Source organism: Phoxinus phoxinus (genome assembly GCF_949152265.1).
Source record: "Phoxinus phoxinus genome assembly, chromosome: 9".
In the NCBI taxonomy this organism is placed as follows: domain Eukaryota; kingdom Metazoa; phylum Chordata; class Actinopteri; order Cypriniformes; family Leuciscidae; genus Phoxinus; species Phoxinus phoxinus.
In genome coordinates this window covers 16,990,475-17,015,732 of record NC_136884.1, presented here as the reverse complement: position 1 = coordinate 17,015,732, position 25,258 = coordinate 16,990,475, and the positions used below count along the sequence as shown (strand labels likewise).

Sequence of the window (25,258 nt, the reverse complement as noted above, 5' to 3'; positions counted from 1 at the left end):
TTATCTAATGGGCTAGATGATGTCAGCAAAAAAAAAAAAAGTTTAAGATGCAAAGCATTTTATTTAACTGATGAACTGTTCCCAACACAACCTTTCCTTTTTCTTTTCAATAACACACATTGAGGAATTGCCACAATAAGTCTAGGAAAGTGTGCTTAAAATGTCAATTTGCACAGAGACTTCCAGATGAAAGTAATAGTGAGTCATGAACATAATTAGTTCTACAATGCCTTTATGCATAGTGTACTCTTGATGTTGAGAGATCAAATACTGTGATGATGCTGACAAAAAGGTCAAGTTCATGACTGCTGTCACTGAACTATTTCGAGCATTACCGTAGTAAGTCAGGTACTGGGCCATATGGAGGAAGGTTAGAGACACCAGCACATTGAAGGTCCAGTTCACCCCAGCCGAACAAGCATTGCCCGTGCTTCTGGCCCAAAGAGGGTAGATTTCAGAATTAACAGTCCACGGCATCGGTCCCATTCCTGTCAAAAGGGAAAGCAATGTAACAAGGAACATATTACAGGTATAAACCCCCCAAAGCAACCATGTGGTTATGTCTTGTTGAATGGCCAAATGGTGATGGTTTGCAGGTGCCTTCTGGCATTTACCGTAGCATGTATTGCTAAGGGAAGCATTTTCCCTTACTTGTTAAGTTAGTTTAAAAATAAACAAATGCACATATAAACAAGTTTGTAATTATTTTCCATAGTGTTTTACTGGCAAATATCAAAAGTGAGAAATAAACAGTTATTTGCCAGTCTATTTGGAAGCTCAATCGTATACTTGCTTGATGCACGAGAACAAATTTCATTGGTTCCTGCGGAAGTTCAAGCGTGAGACGTGAGAATGAACCTCATTGGAGAGCTTCTCAAACGTAAGGCTGCATAGTGAGGTGTGTCCTTACTAGTCCAGTCCTTCTGAAGCTTGTAGACTAGCGTCCTTCTAAGCATTAAGTGCTAGAATGAGACACTCAAGTAACTGCGTATGCTACGTCATACATGTTCCCATCCCCACCGCACAAAAAAATTGTAATAAATTAATGTTGGAGGAAAAAAACTTTGTATTAAATTAAAAATCTTTATAATAACTGCCTTATTAATGCAGTGAATGACAACCGTCTGTGTTCTCCCAGTGGCTTACATTATTGCCAGTTTAGTGTTAAGTGATTAATTCACACCAAAACAAAAGATAACATGTATGCCTCTACAAAAACATAATTTTTGTCTTCCATTTTATAATGAACTCAGATAAGCTCTAACGTTTTCCGTTAGTTATTTTCTGTGAATTTGAATGTGTGCAAAGGATTGTGGGTGATTGAAGTACGTGAAGGATACACTTGATGCGTCCTTCAAAATGTGCTGAATGAAGGATACGAAACGAAGGCTGCTCTCCAAGGATTCTTCAAATTGAGATGACCTTCAGTGGTGCTTGATGACGTGGCAACCGGGATACGCAGCCTTATGTTTGAGAAGCACTTGAGCTTTAGTTTATCACATTTTAGTGCTCTATGTGCATTTGCTGATCGATGTTTATATGTGAATAAAAGTCTACATTAAATCTGTTCATCATATAAAGAGATCGTGTCTCTTCAGAAGACTTGGATTACATTGCTCAATTTATATGAATTTATTTTATCTCTTTTAGCGTTCTGTTGTTCCCCTATTTGGACCTCCCGCTTGTTGTATGCCGCCTTATAAAAAATAAGTCGTAAACCTCCGACATGTAGTGCGGTTGCGCTTCGAGTGACCCGAGTTTGAGTCCCGACTCATGGTTCTTTCCAACACTTTCTCTCCCACTTTGCTTCGTGTCCTCTTTCTAGCTATACTATCGAAATGAAGGCAAAATCCCCCCCCAAAAAACACAATAGTTGTTGTGTTTATAGTAGTAGTTGTCAATAGTCAATAGTAGTTGTCAATAGTTGTTGTTCGAAACAAAATAGTTTGTATAAAAAGAACTGGCTCTTAAAGCGGAACTATGCAGGGTTTTTTTTAGCTTAATTGACCGTTCGCAAAGACCCGCCCCCCTTATTTACTGTGGCTATGTCCGACAAGCTACGTCGCTCTCACGCCACACCATGTTCTCACGCAGTGAAAAATACATTGTGGAGCAGAGAGGACACTGACAACGCGCTGACAGACAGGACAGACCAGCTTACTTTTCGGTTACTTTTGATATTAAACATACTAAACAAAGACTCACCTTAAAAAAATGAACAAATTTGAAAAGAAATTTAAACAATAAATACGATTTTGTGGCTCTTTAATGTGGCTGACAGATCGCTGTAGTGTAGAGCATCAGTTAAAGCTGCTCGTGAACCGATCATCTCTTCTAGTTCATTTATAGCATCAAATAAACATGAATGAACATCAGAAGGAATGTTGTTTTAACCGCGGAAAGGCGTCAGTACACTCCGCTTCTCAAGTTCAAATCCTCCCATGTTAATCTACTAACTCTCCTGACTGCTTTGTCGGACAAAATGGCGGGTGGCGAAGTATGATTGGTCAGATCACCTGTCAATCAAGCTCCCTGTGAAGGTTCAATTTACCTTAACTGAACAGCTTCTGAGTCATTGGAATGGTTATATGAGCTCTATAGAGAAACCTGCGAGCAAAAAGCGAGAATACAGTGAAGAAATTGCCGAAACTGCATAGCCCTGCTTTAAGAGTCATTCAGTGTAGTCAATCAGACTAGACTGCGGTTGTGTATTATGTTTTTGATCTCATTAGAGTAATTTGTTTGGTAATGACTACATTCTTTTGGTGGCAAAGTATATTTCTGAATTACTAAAAACAACAGGCTCAAAGGAGTCATTCTTTAGGTAATCAGACTACAATGGTCTTGTAATGTTTATGATTCACTAAAAAGAAACTACTCATAAGAATAATTCGTTCAGGAGTTAGACTACACTGGTCAAGCTAAAAACTGGTGACTCACTAAAAAGACCTGGCTTATAGGTGTCATTCATTTGGTAATGTGACTACACTCTTTTGGCAGCGAACTATGCGTCTGATTTACTAAGAAGAACTGGCTCATAAGAGTCATTCTTTTGGAAATCGCCCTGTTGAATCAGTAGTGTTGTTGTGGTTCTGCTGAATAGAAACACGCCATGCATCCTATCCACGTTTGCATATCCCCCTAAATAGTATACAATATTAGAATTAGTGTGTTCCAAATCATTATACGCTGGAATGAATATCCCAACATACCCCAATGGTCTGAGTGTCCAAACCAGTTACCATTCATGCAGCAAAAACTGAAAAAACATGTACACTGAGGTACTTAAAAAACAGTTTTGATCATCTTACCTGGGGCAAAAAATGCGAGATATAGCACAAGTCCCAGGAGCACAAGCCATGAATAAGAGGTTGGGCAAAAGTTATAAGCCCATATACCACTATCTGGCAAATGTGTGGAGTTGGAGCACCTGTTAGATTTAAAACAGACACATAATGAATTATATAGGGTATATTAATTAATAGTTACATTAATGAATAAATAAATTAAAATATATAAATAACTAAACAACACTGCAGGTTCAACCACATGTAACAAGCAGTAATGTGACAATGAACAACCTAAATCTGTTAAAAAGACAAAAATGTTATATAAAAACCAAAAAGCCTGAAGGCATGAGAACCAATTTTATTACACATTTGACATCTGGCAAGTTTTTAACTTAGTAATGTACTTTAGAATGGATAAAATCACAAAATGTGCCACAATTGTACACAGAACAGCACAAGTACACACAAAATCTCGGCTTTATTAGTGACTCACTTGCCCCACGCTGCTCTCTCGGTGGATGCCGGATTGACGGGCACACAGGAGGAGGCAAACACAGCAGTGCTGTTTTCCTGATAACAGTAACCACAGCTAGGGTCCAACATACAGGGCTCGCACGACCTGGAAAGGTAATGTGAGAGCAAGACAAATTACTTTAAAACTAAAACCCAAGCCAAGCCTGTCAATGTGCTGTGTCAAAACACCGACCTTGAAATCTACTTATCTGAGGTCAGAATGGACCCCATTTACTTTCTTAATACACATTGCCAGAATTTCTTATTATGCATGACTCATCAGTGCACATTATTCTAAAGGGGAAAAAATGCACATCAAAGAAAAAAAAAAAAAACTTGCTCTGCACTCTTTTTGTTTGTCATATTTTCCCACTTCAATCAACTCCTTATGGATAGCATTAAAGTAAGCCCCGCCCTAACATTTTTCTTGTTCAAAATCATGTTTAATTCCGAAATATGTCAATAAACAAGTTAAATCAAAAGGTGTATACACACACCACTGGTCAAGAGTTTGGGGTCAGTAAGATGTTTTAACATTTTTGAAAAAAGTATTTTATGCTCAACAAGGCTGCATTAATTGATCATAAATACAGTAAAAACAGCAATATTGTTAAAGGAACACGCTGACTTTTTGGGAATTTAGCTTATTCACCGTATCCCCCAGAGTTAGATAAGTCCATACACACCCTTTTCATCTCCGTGCGTGCCATAACTCTGACTGACGCACCCACCGCTAGCCTAGCTTAGCACAAAGACTGGAGGTAAACGGCTCCAGCTAGCATTCTGCTCCCAATAAGTGACAAAATAACGCCAACATTTTCATATTTACATGTTGCGATTTGTATTCACAGCGTGTATAAATAACAAGGTCACATGAGACGCAGCCATCTTCTAACCGTATACATACTGGGAACTATATTCTCAGAAGGCGAAGCACTGCTACTTCAGCGGAGTGATTCGTGAGTGCGTCAGACAGAGTTACGGCACGCACGGAGATGAAAAGGGTGTGTATGGACTTATCTAACTCTGGGGGATACGGTGAATAAGCTAAAGTCCCAAAAAGTCGGCGTGTTCCTTTAACAACCGAAGGATATAATCAAGTCAAGCATTTTTCCCTTGTTTGGTAAGCCGTTTCACTCTAAAATACGCCACAATACAGTAATAAAGTCTGTGACAACTTCCGTTTCATTCAGATTTTAAGCTGCATAAATGGCTCACTCAGAAATATTAATGATAAAAGATCACAACCACAATCTCATTAACGTATGACCACCACATTTACATATCAACATCTATTAAGCAATTAGCTCCAGCTGTCTTGGTCAATGGATATTGCATGGCAGTTGCAGTGTGTCCATTAAATACTGTAATCCAATATGGAATATTTGAGACAAAATCTAAACACAAATTGGGTTTGCTGCTGTGATGATAGCGCAGTCATTACGCCTCCATTAGCAGAAAATAAACTTGCTTTGTTTTGGTGGTGTGCGTATGGTGAACTGGAGGAGGGTGTAAGAGTAAATTAGGATGGAGAGAGAGGCCACGCTCTGTCAGACTACAGGGGGGTCACTGTTATGAGGTTACACACACTTCAGACTCTCTATTACTGTGACATTAAGGAACAGCGAGCAGCCTGGACCTCCTAACACATTCAGTTATTACCGCAAAGTACACACCAACAGAGCCAAACATAAAATTGATTTTCACTCAGGTTGAAAGCCGAAGAGCTGTTTGTTGACTAAAGCAAGAGAAACCCATTAGAAATGGTATAATTTCACAATAAGAATGCTGATAGAGACATGCGTATAGCAATTGATCGCCACTGGACTCGACATAAACTTTACAGAAGAAAACTATAGTAAAAAATACATTTTACTTTGGGAATGTGACGTATTTCTGAGTGGAACAATAAATTGAGACAAAAATGTAGATTGTATCCTTTAAAAATGTATGGTGGGTGAATGAAATAACACTTTTTGTTTTGATCTGGATCTATTAATTTATTCAAAAATACAACTTAAACATACAATGACATGAATATACCTCTTCTATGATGCACTTTTCATTTAGATTTTTTTTTTTTTTTGAATGGAGAAAAAATACTTCTTCAAATTCTACCTTCAGTAGTTTGGTATAATATTGTATTATTTCTTATAAAATTAATTATATTTTTTACATACTGCTTTACTGATATTTTAAAAAAAACTTGGCAGTAGGGAACAGGAAATTACTTCATTGTTGGGCATGCAGACCCTCAATGGTTGTATGTCAAGGTCAATAAATGTCTTAAAATGTCAGATTTTAGAGCAATGTTGTGTGGCACGACTCTCCGAAAACTTATTATATAATTTATGATACTTAAAAAATATATTTTTAAACAAATCTAAAATATATACATTTTTAAAATCAGGAATATGCTCTTTCCCCACATGACATATTTTAGAACAGTCAATTTAAACTTATCTTGAAAAAAGTATATATTTATATTCATTATTGTCAAGACTCTTTTTTTATAAATGACTCCAGATGATGGAACCAGACTTTAATGAGTTTGCAGTGGATTATAGAAGACTTCTTCCCTCTTGAAACTTGTTTGAGGAGACTTTTTTGAGGAAGTGTTTAGCGTGGGTCCCTGGATTGGATGATACTCTTGGTATGTATGGGCTGCCTGGGTGGGTAAAGCCCTGCTTTACAACTTTTGGTTTGAGGTTTGATGAGGACCGTGAAGGTAATATTAAGAATTGGAAGATGAGTCTCAATTTCTGCAGCAAAGATGGCATTGCCACTGCAATCTACTTGGGGTCAATGGTACCGTCAGATGGTGATGAGACGATGATGTGGAGACTGATGGTATTCATAAGGTCCAACTGTTCCAATTGTACAGTGTTCCTATTATCTCTGAGCTGTCCTTGTGCAACTCATTTTCATGCATCTCCCATTGAGGCTTGATATTGATTTATATTCACTTTATTCCCATGTGAATTCCCCAGATCACTATACAGCAGTGATTGCTAAACAAGGACACCTAGAAAGGTATAATCCATCTCTGTTCTCTCTCCACTCAAGTTATACCCACCAACAAACGTGTTAATTGCCAAAAATGACATTTCTGTCATCATGTAATCGCCTTCATGTCACTCTTCAAAGTTACACGGAACAGAATTTTAGCTTTTACGTGAATTATCTTCTTCAACCAACTTTTGCAGAAAAAACATGCTGATCAATAAGCTTCATCAATTGGCTGACCAAGGAAGTTTTGCACATTTAGGAACTTAACTTAACTCATGCATGCTCTGGGGAACTGTCTCTTCAGTCACTTTTGTTACGCTAAATGACAAGACACCAAGTAACAAGACAGCTGTCACTATATTGGAACTGATTATACTATATCCTATATAGTGTGCTTATGAATTATTCATATTGCCTCTAGCTAGAAGCTCTATAAGATAACCATGCCCATTAAATCGTACTCACAGATGTGTTGTGCAGCTGGAGTTGGGTGTCGTGGGGTCCGTCAGATGTAGTGTAACAGGAGGGGAATGTTGGGCTGACAGGAGGAAGCCAACAGACAGGACACAAAGACTCAAAACAGTACCTGTACACAAAGATTGAATCAAAAATATATTATCATATATAAATATATTTTGGCATTTTTTTCTCAAAATAGCATTTTAAATTGCAAAATGTGGGTGAAACATGGGCAAGTTTTCATACAGGGAAGTTGTCACAACGACCATATCTTTGTAATTATATCTTTGAAAGTTCAGAGTACAATTAAACAATTATAATTTTTTTACATGTTTTCATTTTATTATTTTTTTTTATCTAATTTTTTTATTACAATATATGTTGGCCAAACCAGTTCGTACAGCAAATTGTACGTATTTTACGGGGTGGCTAATTCGTACAAATTCATACGGCCTCAAATTAGATTTTTGCTAAATAGCACATATTTTACGAGTTGCCCAATTCGTATGAATTCATATGAATGACATACACCTGACCCCGCCCCTAAACCTTCCCATCACTGGGGTTTAGACAAATCTTAGCCACCTCGTACTTACTCTTTGTGATTGGTCGTGAGATAGCGTTGGCTTATACCATTACGCTTTCTTACTGTTTCATTAATTAAATGTTGCTAGAAAGTCATTAAATAGAATAAAATAAATTTTAAATACAAATACACATCTGTTTACAAGTTTGGGGTCAGTAAGATAATTTATTTTTAAAGAAATTAATACTTTTATTCAGCAATAATGTATTTGTGATAGTATAGACAATAGACATTTATAATGTTACAAAACCTTTCTATTTCAAATAAATGCTGTTCAGAACTTTCTATTCATCGTAGAATTTTGAAAATAATGTGTCCTGCTGTCCACAAAAGCAATAAGCAGCACAACTTTTTGTTACGTGCACACCATGTTACGTGCACACCAAATAACTATGATTTCTGGAACATATACTGGAGTAATGGCTGCTGAAAAATTCAGCTTTGTCATCACAGGAATAAATTACAAACTATTATTCTTACTTTGAATTGTAATAATAATAATACATTTCACAATATTTCTGTTTTACTGTATGGTTTAATAAATAAATGCAGCCATGGTGAGTATGAGAGACTTCTTTAAAAACAGTAAAAAACTCAGCTTTGAGTTTTTTTTTACATTTTTTACTTTTACTTCGTTTGTAATTTATTCCTGTGATGACAAAGCTGAATTTTTTACTGTTTTTAAAGAGGTCTCTTATGCTCACCATGGCTGCATGTATTTATTAAAACATACAGTAAAACAGAACTTTTGACCACAAACTTTTGAATTGTACCCCCTCCCCTCTCTATATAAAAGGCACCAAAGTTAAATGTTAGAATCCAAAATAAGTTTGGAATACACTGAATATACAGTATTCTGCTTCTTGAAGTATGTCAAAATCTTACCGAAGATGCTCCCCAACGTAAGTCTACGTCTGCCCACCCTTTCAACCAACCAAACGCCCAGCAGAGTAAACAGGAAATTTGTGAACGCTGTGACAGTCACTAGCCAGATGGCCAACTTGTCATCACGTACTCCTGACATCTGCAGAATGGTGGCACTGTAGTACCTACAGATAGAACGCAGAGGGAACATATGTATACATCTGAATTTCTGAGTCACATTGCATTGTGGGTATTATTCTTCAGAAATAGTAACCGCAATTTTGAACATAGCCAGACACTTCAGTTACTGCTTCCTCTCTGACTGAGCCAGCCAATCAGTTCCACTTCACCCATGTAGCATCAGCCAATGAGATCGTGGCCTTGCAATCAACTCATCCTCCTCTTTCTGGCGGATGTCATCTCATATTTTTCAGTTAAAACGGTCTCCTTTTTTTTCAAGCATTCTTGCAACTAATTGCCTCTCATTATGATTTTGAGGACTTTAAATCCTTCAAATATCCCTTTCATCAATGAGCAGGGGACAAAATTATTTTTTTTAGCGATTACGGTCAACTGTTATGCATGACTGTGTTTTAAATCCTCCTTTACGATTAAAAACCTAGAATATTTAGTCATTCTGTACAATAATTATGCATGTACGCAAAAACACAGACATGCACTCGCCTGTAACGTCAGCACTTGAACGCTGCATAATGGATGTGAGGTTAAGCCAGAGAGCGACACTCGTGTTTTTTTCTCGACACAAAGGATTGAAGCTTGGAAAACATTTATTAACCCAAAGTAAAATGCCGTCTTCCTGTTCTCTTTCTCTCTCACACGCATTCACAAGGGATTTGCATTATTATATGCATGCCTTAGTCTTGAATGCCAAATTATACAATCAGCTAATCCAAAAATGGAAATTCTTTCACCTATTCAGTTTCACCCTCGTGTCATTCCAAACTTGAATGACTTTCTTTTTTCTGTGAAACACTAAACAAGAAGGTTTGCAGAATGATCACGCAGCTCCATGCAATTTATACAGTACAAAGTGAATGGTGCGACTCACATAAGACATACTACTGTACTATTGATATGAATCGGAGAAACTACAGTGTGTAATATAGTGGCTCGTGCCACATTCTAAATAAAAGAGCCAATTGATAAAGTCATTGCATCAGTGTAGCAACACAGCGCTTAAATACCCTTTAACCTCAACCTCTTTAACCTCACATCAGCTTGAAAAAATACCTTTAAAAAAAAAAAAAAAACTTCGGGAACCAATGCTGGACAATTACAAAACCGAAAAAAATCTTGATATACTGTCCAAGGGTTTATTTCAGGAATCTGGAGACCTTATTGTTATACAATTCATGCAAAAATGAATGCTACTGTAAGTGTTTAACAGAACCGCATATATTGAACACAGTTGATTAATTTAAATGAAATCCAATGGTTTTGCAGTGCAAGAAACCCCAATGGAAATCTGAATATCCTTATCCTGCGAAACATTTAACGAGATACAGAGATTGTATGATGAAAAAAAAGAGAGAAAAGAAACAATGCTTTCAGTCTACCCACTGAGAAAGTACACTCTGCTCAGAGAGTGCTGATAAGAAGAGCTGCTGTGAAAGCACACATTTGGGGCATCTATTGTTTGGTCTACTGTGTCAGTTTAAAAGAGTAGAAACCATGTTAAAATAGGCAGAGATCCCGGACAGACTGAGTCTGTGCTCAGATTCAGCAATGAGACTTAAAAAAATGCCAGATCACTATAGTCGCAATGGTTTCCTGTTACTTTTAGGATAAAAAAAAAAAAATCCAAAATAGGCTATAACATAAAATATGACTGATACGATCTTGACATGTTTTAAAATACTTAACCTTTTATACTAATGCTTATTTCCTTCTTGCATTATTGATAACTTGGATACTCGTTAGTATTACATTTTAAATGTAATGCTTGTTGCCTGACCAGTAAACACCTGTGCACGGACCCTCACCATCCACCAGATTGTGTGGAATTACATCGCTCTAATTATTTCCATTAATGCAGCTCTTCAAACCATGACGTCAAAGGGTCTCAGCTGTAATACGTTGAGCATTTAACCAACCACTTATTAAAAAAGGTCAATTCGGCAGCTACTCCAGATTTAACGGGAATTCGGCCTCATTCCTAAATTTCGTGAAGACTACCTTTGAGCTTTTAGACGTATTTCACGCATGCATCTTGTTTGCCTGCAGACTCAGTAGATCTGCAGTGGAGATTCAAAAGTAGGAGATTCTTCACCTTTGCCTAGTTCTCTGTTCACAGTATTCCCGTGTGTGTGTGTGTGTGTGTGTGTGTGTGTGTGTGTGTGTGTGTGTGTGTGTGTGTGTGTGTGTGTGTGTGTGTGTGTGTGTGTGTGTGTGTGTGTGTGTGTGTGTGTGTGTGTGTGTGTGTGTGTGTGTGTGTGTGTGTGTGTGTGTGTGTGTGTGTGTGTGCTTAAAGTGCTCTGTCTTGATCCTTAAAAGCTTCCTGGCTCTATTCCATTGGGTTGATTAAAATGTGAACCTTTGGTTGCCCTCAAGGGTCTTTTTGGGGGGGAAAACTCATTCCCTAATTGTCTCTTCTATTGGCCACAAATAAGCTGGATAAATAGCCCTGATAAAAGAAGGCACATCACTGTACAAAGACAAAGAGATGAGGTATTGTTTGTGGTACTAGTAGTGTCAAAGGTCAGAAAATGAGAAGAATGGCTCCTAAGTTACCGATGAGTGTTCATGCAGGGCCAGATAAGAGATGTCTTATTCCCTGGACATTGTGGCAAGGTTTTTTCTTTCTTTCCTTGTTTCAGAAATCAGGGCTTCTAGCAGTGGGTCAGCGACCCCTGTGGGTTTGTTCAAATGACCTAACACTGCAGATCTACTGGTCTTCAAGAGCTAACACTATCTTAAGCCCTTAAATTAAGTTAAAATTGGAAAAATACCAGAGAAGGACTCTAAATAGCATGTGCATACTGGGTAAAATGATTTTTCGAAGTTGTAAATAAATCAAAAATTACTACTTTCTACAAGAAGAATACAATTTCAGCCTTTCAACTTAAAAAAAATCAAGTTTATTCAGTGTTCCTTGCCATTTCTTTGAAATTGTTAAACTTATTAGCAATTTCTGATTGAAAATCCTACACCATTTCCCCCCCCTGTACATAAATATTTATACTTTTTTTAATTGACAGTGGAAATGTGCTGTTGGGTCTCTATGCAAGACAAAATTCACACATATTTTATTTATTTAAGGCTGAATTCCATATGTATGGACATTCTCAAGAAGGCTTTTTTGCTCTAAAAAAATAAAGAAAGCTCTTCAGATTGTAATATTGTTAATTCCTCCAAGCAAATTTATTTATTTTGATCAAAACTATTATATTATTTTATGTAGGCTACTAGTTCTAAAAAAAATTAGTAAGTATTAGTAAGTAACAGTAGATTTGATGAATTCAGTAAATTTAGTTATTTTTATCAAATAATAAATTGAAAATAAAAATTCAGATTGTTAAAAATATCAAATCCCTAATTGAGTAATGCCTAACTTTATAACTCTTTATTATTATTTTTCCAGTTCATTATTCTAGACAATATAATTAGAGAAAAACATACAACACTAGCTGGCCACAGTGAGGATCCATTCAGGTGCATTGACTTTACTGCTTCCTGGAAATGATTGATGGTTGGGAGGATACAGGGAGGCAGACGGATGTTTTGCCACTAGAGTTTTTTAAATGTACAAACAGGGTTGCCAGGTCTGCACAACAAAACCGGCCCAAATGCAAAAACTAACCCAATCGGGTGATGGTGTTCAATATGAAAAACTAGAAAGTAGAAAAACTACCCGCGGCAACAGTGTAAAATTAGCCTGATTCCGCGGGAAAACCGGAGACTTGGCAACACTGTGGGCAAACCTAAAAGTGAAGAAATCCCTATTTAGCATTTCCACAAATCTGAAAATATTTGTGAAGAGCATAAAGCTGTCATACAAACATTGATCTATCACAAAATATGTATGATAATTTCAACAACATCAGTGTATCACGGCCAGCTGAATTAGAAGCACCCTGGTTTGGTTTATCAACCAAAATAGAAAGCTGTTTTTTGGCTTGTATATAGCTTATGTAAGCTGGATCCTTAATGTGATAGTTAAAAGATTCTCAGTGAAGCTGAAAAATAGAAAAACAAGACAGATTGACCTTTACAATTATGAAAGCGCTAACGAAGTCACGGTTTTGTGTTATCTATAGTAGCGCTAACTGCCCTGCGAATGCCTCGGCGCACAAATGAACTCAAACATAGGCATTGAGTAGGAAATGGCAAAAGCCATGGACTCATGCCAAGGTGTAAGATTGATTCTTGTCTGAAAATAGCAACTGTTTGAAGAGCTCTCTGACATAACCCTGCATGGCAAATTCACCCCTGACCACTCGATGTGAGTCAGGGAATCAACAGAGATGTCAGATGGTGTGCGAGGGATGGGGGGAGGGTTTCTGATGTGGATAGAAGAGGTAATTGCTGAGTGTTTGGATGAGATAAAGACTGGTGTGGTCAACGTCTAGACTGGATCTCATTTGAAAGGACCATGTCTAAAAGAATCACAGTTTTTTGATCTTTTGAGAGAAAAAAAAATCTTAATTCACTTCCTCTCTTTGAGGATCTGAAACTAAGCTGCAACATTGACTCTATCTGATGGCAGACAGATGAATACATTTGAGCACAGATGCGGATGAAACACCGTAAAATACTCTAAAAGTGACTCCTATGAGTGAATCAACAACTTACATTGTTGTACAGGATACGCACCCCTGACCCTGTCCTAATTGGAGCAGCTCGGTGTGGTTGTTTTGTAAGAATTACAAACTTACAAAAAGAAGCAGTCATTGAAGGAGGGGCCAGTACAAACTGTACTGCAAACCTAAAGTAAATGTTGAACAAAGATGTTTGCCATATATACGTCTTAAATATAGAGTAGCAAAAAGGGTGAATTTAGCTCTAAGGTTCACAGAAAGGCTAAAAAATGGGGTAACACTTTATTTCGATAGTCCACTTTCTACTAACTATAAGTAACTTTGCAGCTACATGTCAACTAACTGTCTTTTGAGCATTAGTAGACTCGACTGTATGCTTAATATCTGCTAACACTTTATTTTGTTGGTTCCCCAACAGATATTCTACTGACTATAAGTAACTTGGCAACTACAAGTCAACTTATTCTCCTAACTTGAACCTTAACACCTAACCCTAACCCAAACCTAACAGTCTACTGACAGTCTACTACGGTCTACTACAGTCTACTAATACTCTAATGAGAGTTAGTTGACATGCAGTTGAAAAGTTACTTATAGTTAGTGGAATGTCTAAATTGGACTATCGAAATAAAGTGTAATCAAAAATGAAATATGACTTGTTTTGGCACAAAATAAAACCACATTGGTGTTTAAGATGGGGTTAGTCTAATTGACACTACAGTATATTACTTAAAGAAATAGTTTAATCAATGTTTACATGTGAATAAAAGCCTATATTCTATAATGTATTAGTTGCGTTAAACCAGAAATATAGAAGTGTACACAAGATACCAGATAGCAGACACTCTCAAATACACAATGTTCTCTCGTAAGAGACTCCCGCTGGCCGGCAGACTGCCTCATTCACTCTAGGCGAAGGTACACGCACCACACACTGACATTTAAGTTATGAGGCTTTTTCAAAGGTCTTACTGCTGCCACACTCCACCGAGAGAAAAGTGAGAGTTCAACAGCCATTTGTCTTTCTTGTACACACTAAGGCCTTAGAGGCAGCATTTTAATGACTGAAACCTCAACAACACCAACACTGGGTTGTGATTTCACTGAATGTCACGATGACTAGCCTATGTGTGTGTGTGCGTGTGATTAATTACGCATTGGGTTTAATCACACATCACCAGAAAGCTTCTGTCAGCCATTTTTCAGAGCAACAACTGTATTCTATAACTGAACTCACCTTAAATATTCAGGGCTCATGGCCACAAAGGTAGAACCATGTGAATGGCAAACCAAGCTGCATTGTTGGCGCGTTGCTATTTTGAGGCAACAGAAATAGACTGCGTGTTTAATAAGCAGTGTGTACGCGCGGTATGGACCCGCGTATGGGCGCACATTACTAACGCACTCTTTAAATAACAAAAAAAAATTATGTTAGTGTGTTAGTAATGTGCGCCCATAGGCGGGTCCACAACGCGCGTACACACCCATAGGCGGGTTTAACCTCGCGCACGAGCAGATCCGTTTCCTCTCTGGAGAAGGAGTCTTTCCACTATCAAATTCTGTCATGTAAATAGCGAATCCACCATGGCGCATGCGCAACTGGCATTTAAAGGGAATTGGGAGATGAGACTCTGATTGGTTTAACACACATAAATCCCAAAACACACCCATTTAAGAGATAGGGACCATGCGCCGGGAGCGCCGACCATTTTTCCCATCGTTAAACTAGCAAAAGTGGATTCAGACACGCCCTAAGTGAACTTGCGCCCCACGCTTTAGACCATGCGCTTAGATCGTTAAAATAGGGCCCATAATGTTTAAGAGACAGTATAGAGGAAACACATAATAAATTAACATATAAGAAATATAAAAACTTAAAATAATTACTAACAAAATAATAGTAAAAACAAATCTAGAGTTTTTTAACATGTTTGCATGTAGTTTCTAGGGTGTTTTGGGAGGTTTCTTGGTGATGGTTTCCAAACAGTCCATCACCAATCTATGATATTGGTGTTTACAATAGGGTTCGTTTAATTGGTTGTGGGTTTCTGATGTCCTGACTTATAAAGTGTTACTATATTACTTAAATATTAATGTTTATTAATGAATAAAAGCCTAAATTAAACCTGTTCATCATATAATCATGTGTCTCATAATAAAACCTGTATTAAACAGTTTGATTCATATGGATTACTATTACAATATATCAATGTACGATTTGAAGCTTTACCATTTTGGTTGAATGGCCATTCAATAGCAACTAAAATGACTGGACAAAAATAATTAGAGGATTTTAAAAATATCTTAATTTCTGTTCTCAAGATTAACAAAAGTCATATGCGTTTGGAATGACACAAGGGTGAGTAAATTATGACAGAATTTTAATTGTTATGAACCCATTAATGAGATTCACAATATATCATGGCAAGAAACAAATAGGTTGTCTTTTTAAACCGTTAAGAAGAATGTCATATTTAAAATGGAATCTCTCTCTCTCTCTCTCTCTCTCTCTCTCTCTCTCTCTCTCTCTCTCTCATAAATGAGACTTTTGAAAGGGTTTTTGCATACGGACTGACTCACGGAGCAACAGATTGCTTGTGCTGTGTTTGGTTGAATCTCGGACACCATCCATCTTCATGATAAACGTGAAGTAACAGGAGTGAAGGGATATAACGGAGAACAGGCTGAGAGCAGTTGGACTTGTACTCAGCAGCCAGTGAGAAGTGTGTGTTAGAGAGAAAAACAGGGAGACGCTAAGAGAGAGACAGACAGAGAAAGAGGTAGCGAGAAGCAATCCCATGGGGACTAATCTATTTTAATAATGAAAGGAATGAACATTGTTTCGTGCTTAGATGGTATACGGTATATACACACACTGATCTGAATCCAAGAACACACATCAAACACAAAAAAATGATAGACCTTTTGAGTTAGGAGCATGGATTAAATGATCAGGGCAGAAGCATCATATACATGCATGAATAATTCACGTTAAGATCTAAAAGATAGGGTTAATTTTCATTTAATTTAGACTTTAAGGGCAAGTAAATGCGAACAGAAAACTCTGAAAACAAAAAGGAATATACAGATGTGCGAACAATCGAAAAAGTGCCTCAAGATACAGTATGACTAATATTGCGCATTCTATATTGAGCCTCATTTGAATGAAAAGGAGGCTTGTTTGTGCTGAAAAACAAGACATAACAAAGACATGTTATACTAGCACACAGGTTATGTTGGACTGTAGGTGGACTCACCCCTGAATATCTTCAAAGATTTGATGCCACTAATTTTTAGAAGCCTGAGAATTTGTAAACACTACACTTTCTTTCCCATTGTCCCATACCTCCTGGAAATTACACAATTGGCAGACAACCAAGGGTGCGTTTCCAATACAAAATCATAACTCACTGCTTAACCACCATATGTATGTTTGAGAAATGTACTAGTCACAACTGTTTCCCGGATATTTGAGTAACATGGTCACACCTTGTTTGAACCACGTCGATTCCACAAATTGGATTTATTGACGTCACATGCAGGTGGTGGGTTAAGAGCTTGCCAATTAACTGATTCGAAATCCCAGGTCAGTTATTGCCGTTCACAAAGCCATTCATTATTTTAATCATGTTAACATGCAATATCTAATTGATTTACAGTTTACTCCTGTATACATGCGGTTTATTCATTTAAAAGCTTTCGTCGCGTAATTTCTTCAAGAACATGGCTTCTGAGGATTACTTATTTTTTTCCGTTCAATATAGTTCAGGGTCCAATTCTCACTATTAACTAGTTGCTTATTAGCATGAATATTACTAGGATATTGGCTTTTTATTAGTACTTATAAAGCACATATTAATGCCTTATTCTGCATGACCATATTCTACATCCCTTAACCCTACCCAACACCAAAATTTAACAACTACCTTACTAATGATTAATAAGCAATTATTAGGAGTTTATTGAGGTACAAGTCATAGTTATATATATTTATATGGAATAAAACACATGAAATGTACTGAATGTCAGCTTGCTTATTGAGCCCAAGAGCATGATCTATTAAAGTCCAATTCATACCCACAAGTTGAGAGCTGTAGTTCCAATCACTGCTATGCTATATTTGTGAATGTTTGCTGGAACTATGGATTTGGGAAATGCTGAATCATTGAACTATGTTGGTAATGATGGATCTTGCAACTATAGCTGGGTAACTATGCTTTTGGGAAACACACCCTAGATCAGAGCATTTTTGTTTGTCTGGTCAGTGAACAGACTGTGGGAGTTTCACAGCTGGTAATTATGAATCATGCACAACTCCATACGAATCACAAAAACACAGAGTGCCAAAGGCCAGTGGTGCCAGCACTGTCACAAACCCAAGGAACAAGTCATAGCGTGCCAGCAAGACCGAATACAGGCCAACAATGTATCACTAGAACCAATCTGTATTGATGATGACCACTAGCGACTGTAATGAGCATCCGTCTTAATTAAAACGCAGAGATTCCGGATTGCTCGGCCTGTTTCGGCAACAGGGATTAATCTAATAATTTTATCCAGGCACAGATGAGGCTCAGTTGCCACACACACATACACATTCAGGATGCCATCTCAGAAACCAACGACAACCCAACATCACCAATACTGATTCCTCTACAACCCTTCAGACTTGTTGTTAGCACTCTGGTATTAGCATGTGACGACAATGTTCTATACTAAATAACACATTAATTATCAATTAAGGCATGTGAATAATGGCTTGGGAGTGGAGTGAGGGGAGATAAAGCTGTTTGCAGGAAAGCAGACTTGTTCAATGTCTGATTGGAAGGAAGCATTAGCACAAGCTAATTACGGCAGTAGCATGGCCGGTGCTTTAGCCTACACAGGGGTCTTGTCCATCAGGAGGGGCTGCTTGTCACTGATAAAGAAATTCTATTGTCTTTGTGTTCAGATCAACGCTATCTCACAACCAATTTGTACGAGTAAGTACGACTTGTCTAAACCCCAGTGATGGGTAAGTTTAGGGGCGGGGTCAGGGATAGGTCATCCGTAAGAATTCATACGAATTGGGCAACTCGTAAAATGTGTACGATTTAGCAAATATCGTATGAATTCGTGCGAGTGAGGTTATTACATTTTATATCAAAGCACCAGTTCAGCTAAGATTCTGGAGGCTACTTGTTTGTCTTTGCGTTCCTCTGGGGATTCCTTTTGTCTGCGTAAAAGGGGTTTTCCCGGGTTCGTTGATTGGCTGGCGGTCTCCTCGTGTCTCATCTCGATAGATGTCTTGGGCGGCCAATCACGTGGTGTGTTGGTGGATGGATGGAAAGTCTTTGAAGTTGGAATCGTTGACCGAAACTTTGCAGCAAAACTCAACTTAGAACCAAGACTCACAACGGAAAAGAAAAGAAACTAAGCAAGAGAAAGAAAATTGAGACAAGAGTAGTTAGATGGCTTGAATGAAGCTGTTTAACCCATGTTCTTCTGATCTTGATTTGTCTTCTTTCGTCTGCTTGTCTACATGGTTACTCGTCTGTCTGCTTACTCCGTCATGGCTTCTCCATGACTACTCAATGTATCTTCTAGTATCTTCTAATGCTGTCCTAAGATTTTAAACTCAAATGTTTGTCCAGCCTCCTGGATGAGTTCTGACCAATTAGACACTTTCTTTCTTTGAGAGGTGGCATTTTCTTCCCCTCTCATCGTAAATCATGCGTTATCGGTGATCTCTTTACTCTCCAGCTCTAGCAGAGTGTACAGTTTAGACATGATTCCTATTATAAGAAAACAAAACATTTTACACAGATTTTAATCAAGCCATCTTCTGAATTCGTACTGATCTTACTGATAGGAAACAAGAAACACTTTCATTCAAACATTTAATAGTAATAACAATTGCATGACTTATGCGATCTAACCATAATAGTAACTCTAGACATGATATTGAATTATGTAGTTGAACGATGTTTGATTATAAGTTGCCAAGAATTGTTTTGGGATGATTTTATGTATTTTGATATGTAAAGGGTCGTTCAGAGGTCCTTAAGAAAAACGTGGCCTGTTTTAGATCATTGTCTTGGGATCAAACAACCTCTGCCGTTATCTTGGTGGGTCCCGAGCTGTGCCATCGCTGAACCAATCAGTCTTTTCCAAACTATCTAACGTTGACAACGCTCTTCCTTTAGCTGGGCTCATCTCTTTGAATCTGGCATGGCCATAACGTTTTTAGCTGGGGGTTTTCGTTGATGAGCTCAGACTGGCTGGAGCCTGGATTTTATGATCCTGAATGGTTGATGTGGAGTCTGGAGTGTTGAATTTTGTGTGGAACGAATCATCTTGAAGATTCATTTGTGTTTGGTTCGCCCTTAAATCCTACAAGATGCTGCCTTATTTTGTTAAAAATTAGCAATTATTTTGAGGAGTTAAATCGTCACTGTCAGATGCAGTGTAAGATTTGGATGTGTGCTTTTCTAAACCAAATTGATTTTTCCGGCTGACATCAAATCGACACACATCCCCCAAGACATTTGCTCCATGAGAGGTATTGACAAATTCTTTGTGCAGAGGTTAAGCTTGACAGACTACACATCCCACAACAAGACTTCCTGTGTACAAAGGATTGACACCTGACAATGCGGGAACGATTGAGAGTAAATTGTAGGTAAATATGAAACAGCAGATCAGGTTAAACCTTACACAACTTCATATATGTGTGTTTGTGAGTCTACCTGTCAGTATTAACTGCTATACTGTCTGTCTAAACCTGCTTAGGTCAGATTGATTGACAACGACAGAAGGATAAGAATGAAGGTGTTTGATTGACCGAGAATGCCATTTTAGGATCCATCTGTCATGACCTGTCATCTTCCAAAATGACAGCTGAGAAAAAAAGTAAACACACTGTCACACGCAATTTTCCCCTCTCCCTCCCATAAACACTTCTCGTTTTGCCATGAGGGGTTGCTTAGCAACAGCACACATTCCGAGATTTGTTTACAATGCTTGAAAAATAGTCAGTGAATAAGGAGCGAGAAAGACAAGAGATCACGAAGTGGAAATCACACTTTAGAAGGGTATCCATTAAAGTTAAAGGCACAGTCACATCTGTGAATGTGAATGAACAACATCTGAATTTTGAATCAGTTGTGAAACAGTCTGTCCTACATAAATGAACATCTATGTGTGGCATTTTTTAAAGGCCGTTATTTAAATCAAGATGCATTTGACAATTCACCTTTGGCTAAGCCCCGCCCCCCTTAGTTACTGTTGCTACCTCCGACAACTTCATCTGGGCTCTGGTTTGGTATCAACATGGCTTATGCTGTGACAGCTCTTCCTGCTGAAATTTTATCAAACTTTTATAAAGCAGCAAATAAAGTGTCCGATAGAAGTAGGCAGAAGTGTCTGCAGTGTGCGTTTGAAGGCTTTATTCAAGACAAACGGTGAAACGCAAGCAACAACAAGGCATCCAAATAGAGGCAAAAGCATAACGGTCACAGTCAAACAATGAACCACAGCATATCCTAATCGAGACGGAGGCTGGGACTAACAATATCAGGAGAAACACTGTCATGCAAAGCTGGGTAGGTCTCTATTCACTTCTATAATCGTTATTATTTACAAAGCAAACGGACTGCGCGAGTATAAAGTTGTATTTATTAGCAGCGTGTGCTAGCGTATCAACAATTAGGTGCAGAGAACCGAAATCATAACTAAACCAGCATAAAACTGTCTAACTAGTATAACTTCACAGTAAGGTTAAAAGCTAAATGTATCTTAGAGCACAAAAGTGTGCTTGTTGATCCTTGAGGGGTTTCGCTGACTGAGAGGACGTCCACACAGTTTAATCCAAAGACGACACTTGTCAGTATTTAACTTCGGTTTTGGGAAGGGGAAAAAACGGACACCCCCCTCCAACCTCTCTGGGAAACGCGTATCTGTGTTACAAATGCCCCAGGCACAACGTTTAACCATATTTTTTATAAAACGACGACGTAATAGCCTGCCGAGACCAAAAATATGAGCCTCCTGCGTTGAAGTCAATGGAGCGCCGTGAAAAAGTGTCGGAGCCTCTGTGGGAGCTCGTTCTTGGCTGCGCTGTGATTGGTCAATCTACATTCTAGGGCGTGGCTTAGCCAAAGGCGAATTATACTTTGTATACATTCTATTATTGGACGTATACCAATCTTTGAAACTAAATGGCAAAATGACATTTTGAAATCTTCAAGGATTATGACATCACAACCATGCTGATGGTTGTGATGTCATAGTCGTGAATATTTCAAATTAACAAATGGCGACCATATTTACAGTACATATACACATCTTTTTAGTATCTTTTCAGCAGCTTGACCCGCTTTGATTCATTTACATAGAGGATTTTTAGGACTGTGCCTTTAAAACTTTCATATTTAATTCTGACAGGTGTAGCAAGGATGAGGAGAGGTGGGAATCTTTAGCAAGTACCAATTAGAATGTCACGTGTTGTCATTTCGAAACTGCGGTAATTATAACATGGCGAGAATGCAGCAAAAGTATCACATTGTTAGCCTAGCAATGTGCTAATATCCAATTCTATTGGAGTCAATTGTCTCTTGAGCGCAATTTGTGCAGCGTGTGGAGTTACTGTGTAGAGTGTTTGAAATCAGTCACTTTTCAATTTGAATAAGGTGCTTCCTTACAAGGTAATTGCCTATGTAGACTTTTAGAAACAGTTTTCTGTTTGAGTAAACTTTGAAGTTTATGACTGTTTTGGTCCAAGAAACCTTGATTGGCCTTATTACTGGCATTACAAGTGGAATGCTAAAAACAGTACGAAATGGCCTCTTGAACAAATGACATACTTGATAATAGTACTTCAGTTGAGATTGAAAGAACACCTGAGAATTGAGTGAAGGAGACTTACATGACTGTGTTGATGCCAGAAAGCTGCTGGAACATCTGGAGTCCACAACCCACAACGAGAGCACGGCGAGCCGGAGGGTAGGTCAGCATGCGCCAGATCACTGGGCCCTCTGGAAGCACAAATATATAAATACATATTTACGTCAACACTTGCATCAACAACAAGAATGACTCACACATCCTATTATGAGAAATACCTCTGTCCCTGTTAAAGCCCCATTTACACCGACAGCGATTAAATTGATTAAATGAGATTTCAGAGCTATGGCGGATTCATGGCTGTAGATTTGGGAGTGGATGGTATTCAGTTAATGGATTAAATTAAATCCTTTTTATAACGTTCCAAAACGACTGAAAATATGAGCTGCACCAGGAAGAAGCACAACTGAGAAATGGTAGTTTGACACTCTTTTCATTTAATAACATTTGCTGTGTGTCTTTGGCTGTAAACTGCACTCAAACACGTTTATATTTTATATTACATTAAAAAAAAAACTTGTATTGAATATTTATTATTTTTTTTCAAATCATGAAATTCAAGTGTATTGTTTGGACTTGGACAACATCTAGTCAACAAAAACTCTCTCTTCACAGTGTGGGCAAGAAAACCATAATATTTACAACACATTAATTATCTCTCAAAAGTTTTAAATTAAAATGGCTGCCTACTCTTGGTAAGCTGATTACAAAGGAGGTTAATCCAGGGCATTAAAATAAAGCACATGCATTTGTTAGTACATTATTTTTTTCCATTCCAAGACAATGACATTTATTCAATTGATTTCAAACATTTAATAAGAGCAACACAGAGATTATTACAGACAAATCATAGTATATATAGAGAAAAATAATGCCACAGGGGTTTGTAAATGACATGATGAGAAAATTATGAGCAAATTTTCATGTTTGGGTGTATTATTCCTATAATTCTATACACTCCCACACATAAACCCCTATTGGGAGTGAAATTGTGCTGTGTTAGTCTGATATTTTCAGAGGAAGCTTGCAGGTTCTCATGTCGAGTGATGACTGGATATTCTCCAGAGACGGCGACTAGAGACGCTTATTTGATTACCGCTCCAAACTCAAATTCATGAACCACTCGGAATAGGACTGTACAGAGGAACAGCGCTTTTAATGAGACACTAACTTCATCCACTCAGATATGCAATCCTTACTTCCAAACAAAACTGGCAAAACATCTGTGTGCCCTTTTAATCTAATTGCAGTGGGCTTTAGGAACATGGTAACTAAGGAAGCACCAGAAGTCATCATGGAAGTTATACAACAAGTCTGCGTCCTAAGGTGACGTGAAGGACTACTTGTTTTCCTTAATTATCAGTTTTAAAGTTCAACTTTCAGTCAGACATTTCCCCCCTACATTTGTTCTTGTATTGTAAGGGCATTGCTAGAGATTTCTGGTGGTTTCTTACTGGCCAAGTCAAAGCAGTCCACCCCCAGTTCTCTGTGATATTCTGGTCAAGTCATCTTTATTTAGATAGAGCTTTTTGCAATACAGATTGTATCAAAGCAGCTTCACAGTGATAACATGAAAATAATACAAGTTTGTTTCTAGGAGAAAATTGCGTCATCGTCCACTTTAAGTAAGGCAGATCAATAATATTGTTGAATATGAAATGTCCCCAACTAAGCATGCCAAAAGCCAAAGCAACAGTGGCAAGGTCTACAGTAAAAAAGTCTACAGCTTGTTAGTACAGGAGAGTTTAAACCAGTCAGTAAACATCTGGCATTGTGACATTAAATAATAAATGTAGCAACTGAGACAGACACAATAACTATGTCATATTTAACAAAAAATCCATAATACCACTCACCAACAAGCAAACAATGAGGTAGAGTTCTGTAGAACTACTCATGAAGAGCAACTAAGGGTACTTTTACACGACAACGATGTAATAAAAACGCCAACGTTGTCAAAACGATCCCTTTTCACACTGATCAGTGAAAACGTTTAAAAACGCTGTATTATTCATGCCAGTAGTTGGCGATGTCACTTAGTAAAGAAACATATGCGCCTATAGACTGAACACGTAATACGCACGCCATGCACACGACGTCACCAGAGACACTGAGACTATGACTGTACTGGCGGGAGGGGGGGGGGGGTGTCACACTGCACATTTCGTTCCATTTACATCCATTTATACGCAGACCGGTTATGCAAGCTCATGAGAAAAGTTTTGCATTTCACTGCTTTCCAAAGGTCAAGTTTGGTGAACTCTGACATATGAATTCGCATCAAGTGAAGAAGTGTGACCAGTACCAGACAGCAACATAGTGTCGGTACGTGTAGATTTCACGTGTACCAGATGTGGGCCAAGACTCTGTTACTGTCTGGGGTAGAAGATCGATACGTCATGGCGTGACCACTTATCTGAATTAAAAGAACGAAGAAGAAAGAAGTCGAGTCGAACGTTACATTGTTACTATTTGTTATATGTTGAATTCATGTTTATGAATTATGAGTGTTACGCCATTACACCCACCATTACAGTGTCCGTAGACATTTTGTGCGCTCAATGTCTAGTGTGACGAAGAAGACTGTTTTACAATTCAAAGGAATTTAGAATAAACAAGACAAAATAAACAAGTTTTAAAGTATGCACCCCAATTTTCCAATCCAATATAGCCTATTTGAAGAAGGCAGAAATTGATTTCACCAAGAGCAACATGTTCCATGATCAACATCTTTGTTTTGAGGGACACGTTTACAGTTTATGTCAAGTTTAGCCTTACAACCAGGGCAGGGTGCTTTTACATCAGTGTTTTTCACCTATCATTTCCCTCTTATTTAATGGATAAGTTATGGGCAACATGGCTGCCGCCATTCGAGC

The 25,258-nt window shown here is 38.0% G+C and overlaps 1 protein-coding gene across 1 annotated transcript in view; it reads right to left on the bottom strand.

The window, feature by feature from the left end:
• The window catches only part of slc2a13a (solute carrier family 2 member 13a), a 62,401-nt gene that overhangs the window by 2,285 nt on the left and 34,858 nt on the right, over positions 1–25,258 (bottom strand). Inside the window, exons 4-9 of the mRNA XM_079623639.1 lie at positions 22,405–22,513; positions 8,743–8,906; positions 7,278–7,398; positions 3,784–3,909; positions 3,312–3,430; positions 336–488 (exon numbers count right to left, since the gene is read on the bottom strand). Coding sequence (XP_079479765.1) covers positions 336–488; positions 3,312–3,430; positions 3,784–3,909; positions 7,278–7,398; positions 8,743–8,906; positions 22,405–22,513 — 792 coding nt within the window. The remainder of the gene's footprint in view (positions 1–335; positions 489–3,311; positions 3,431–3,783; positions 3,910–7,277; positions 7,399–8,742; positions 8,907–22,404; positions 22,514–25,258) is intronic.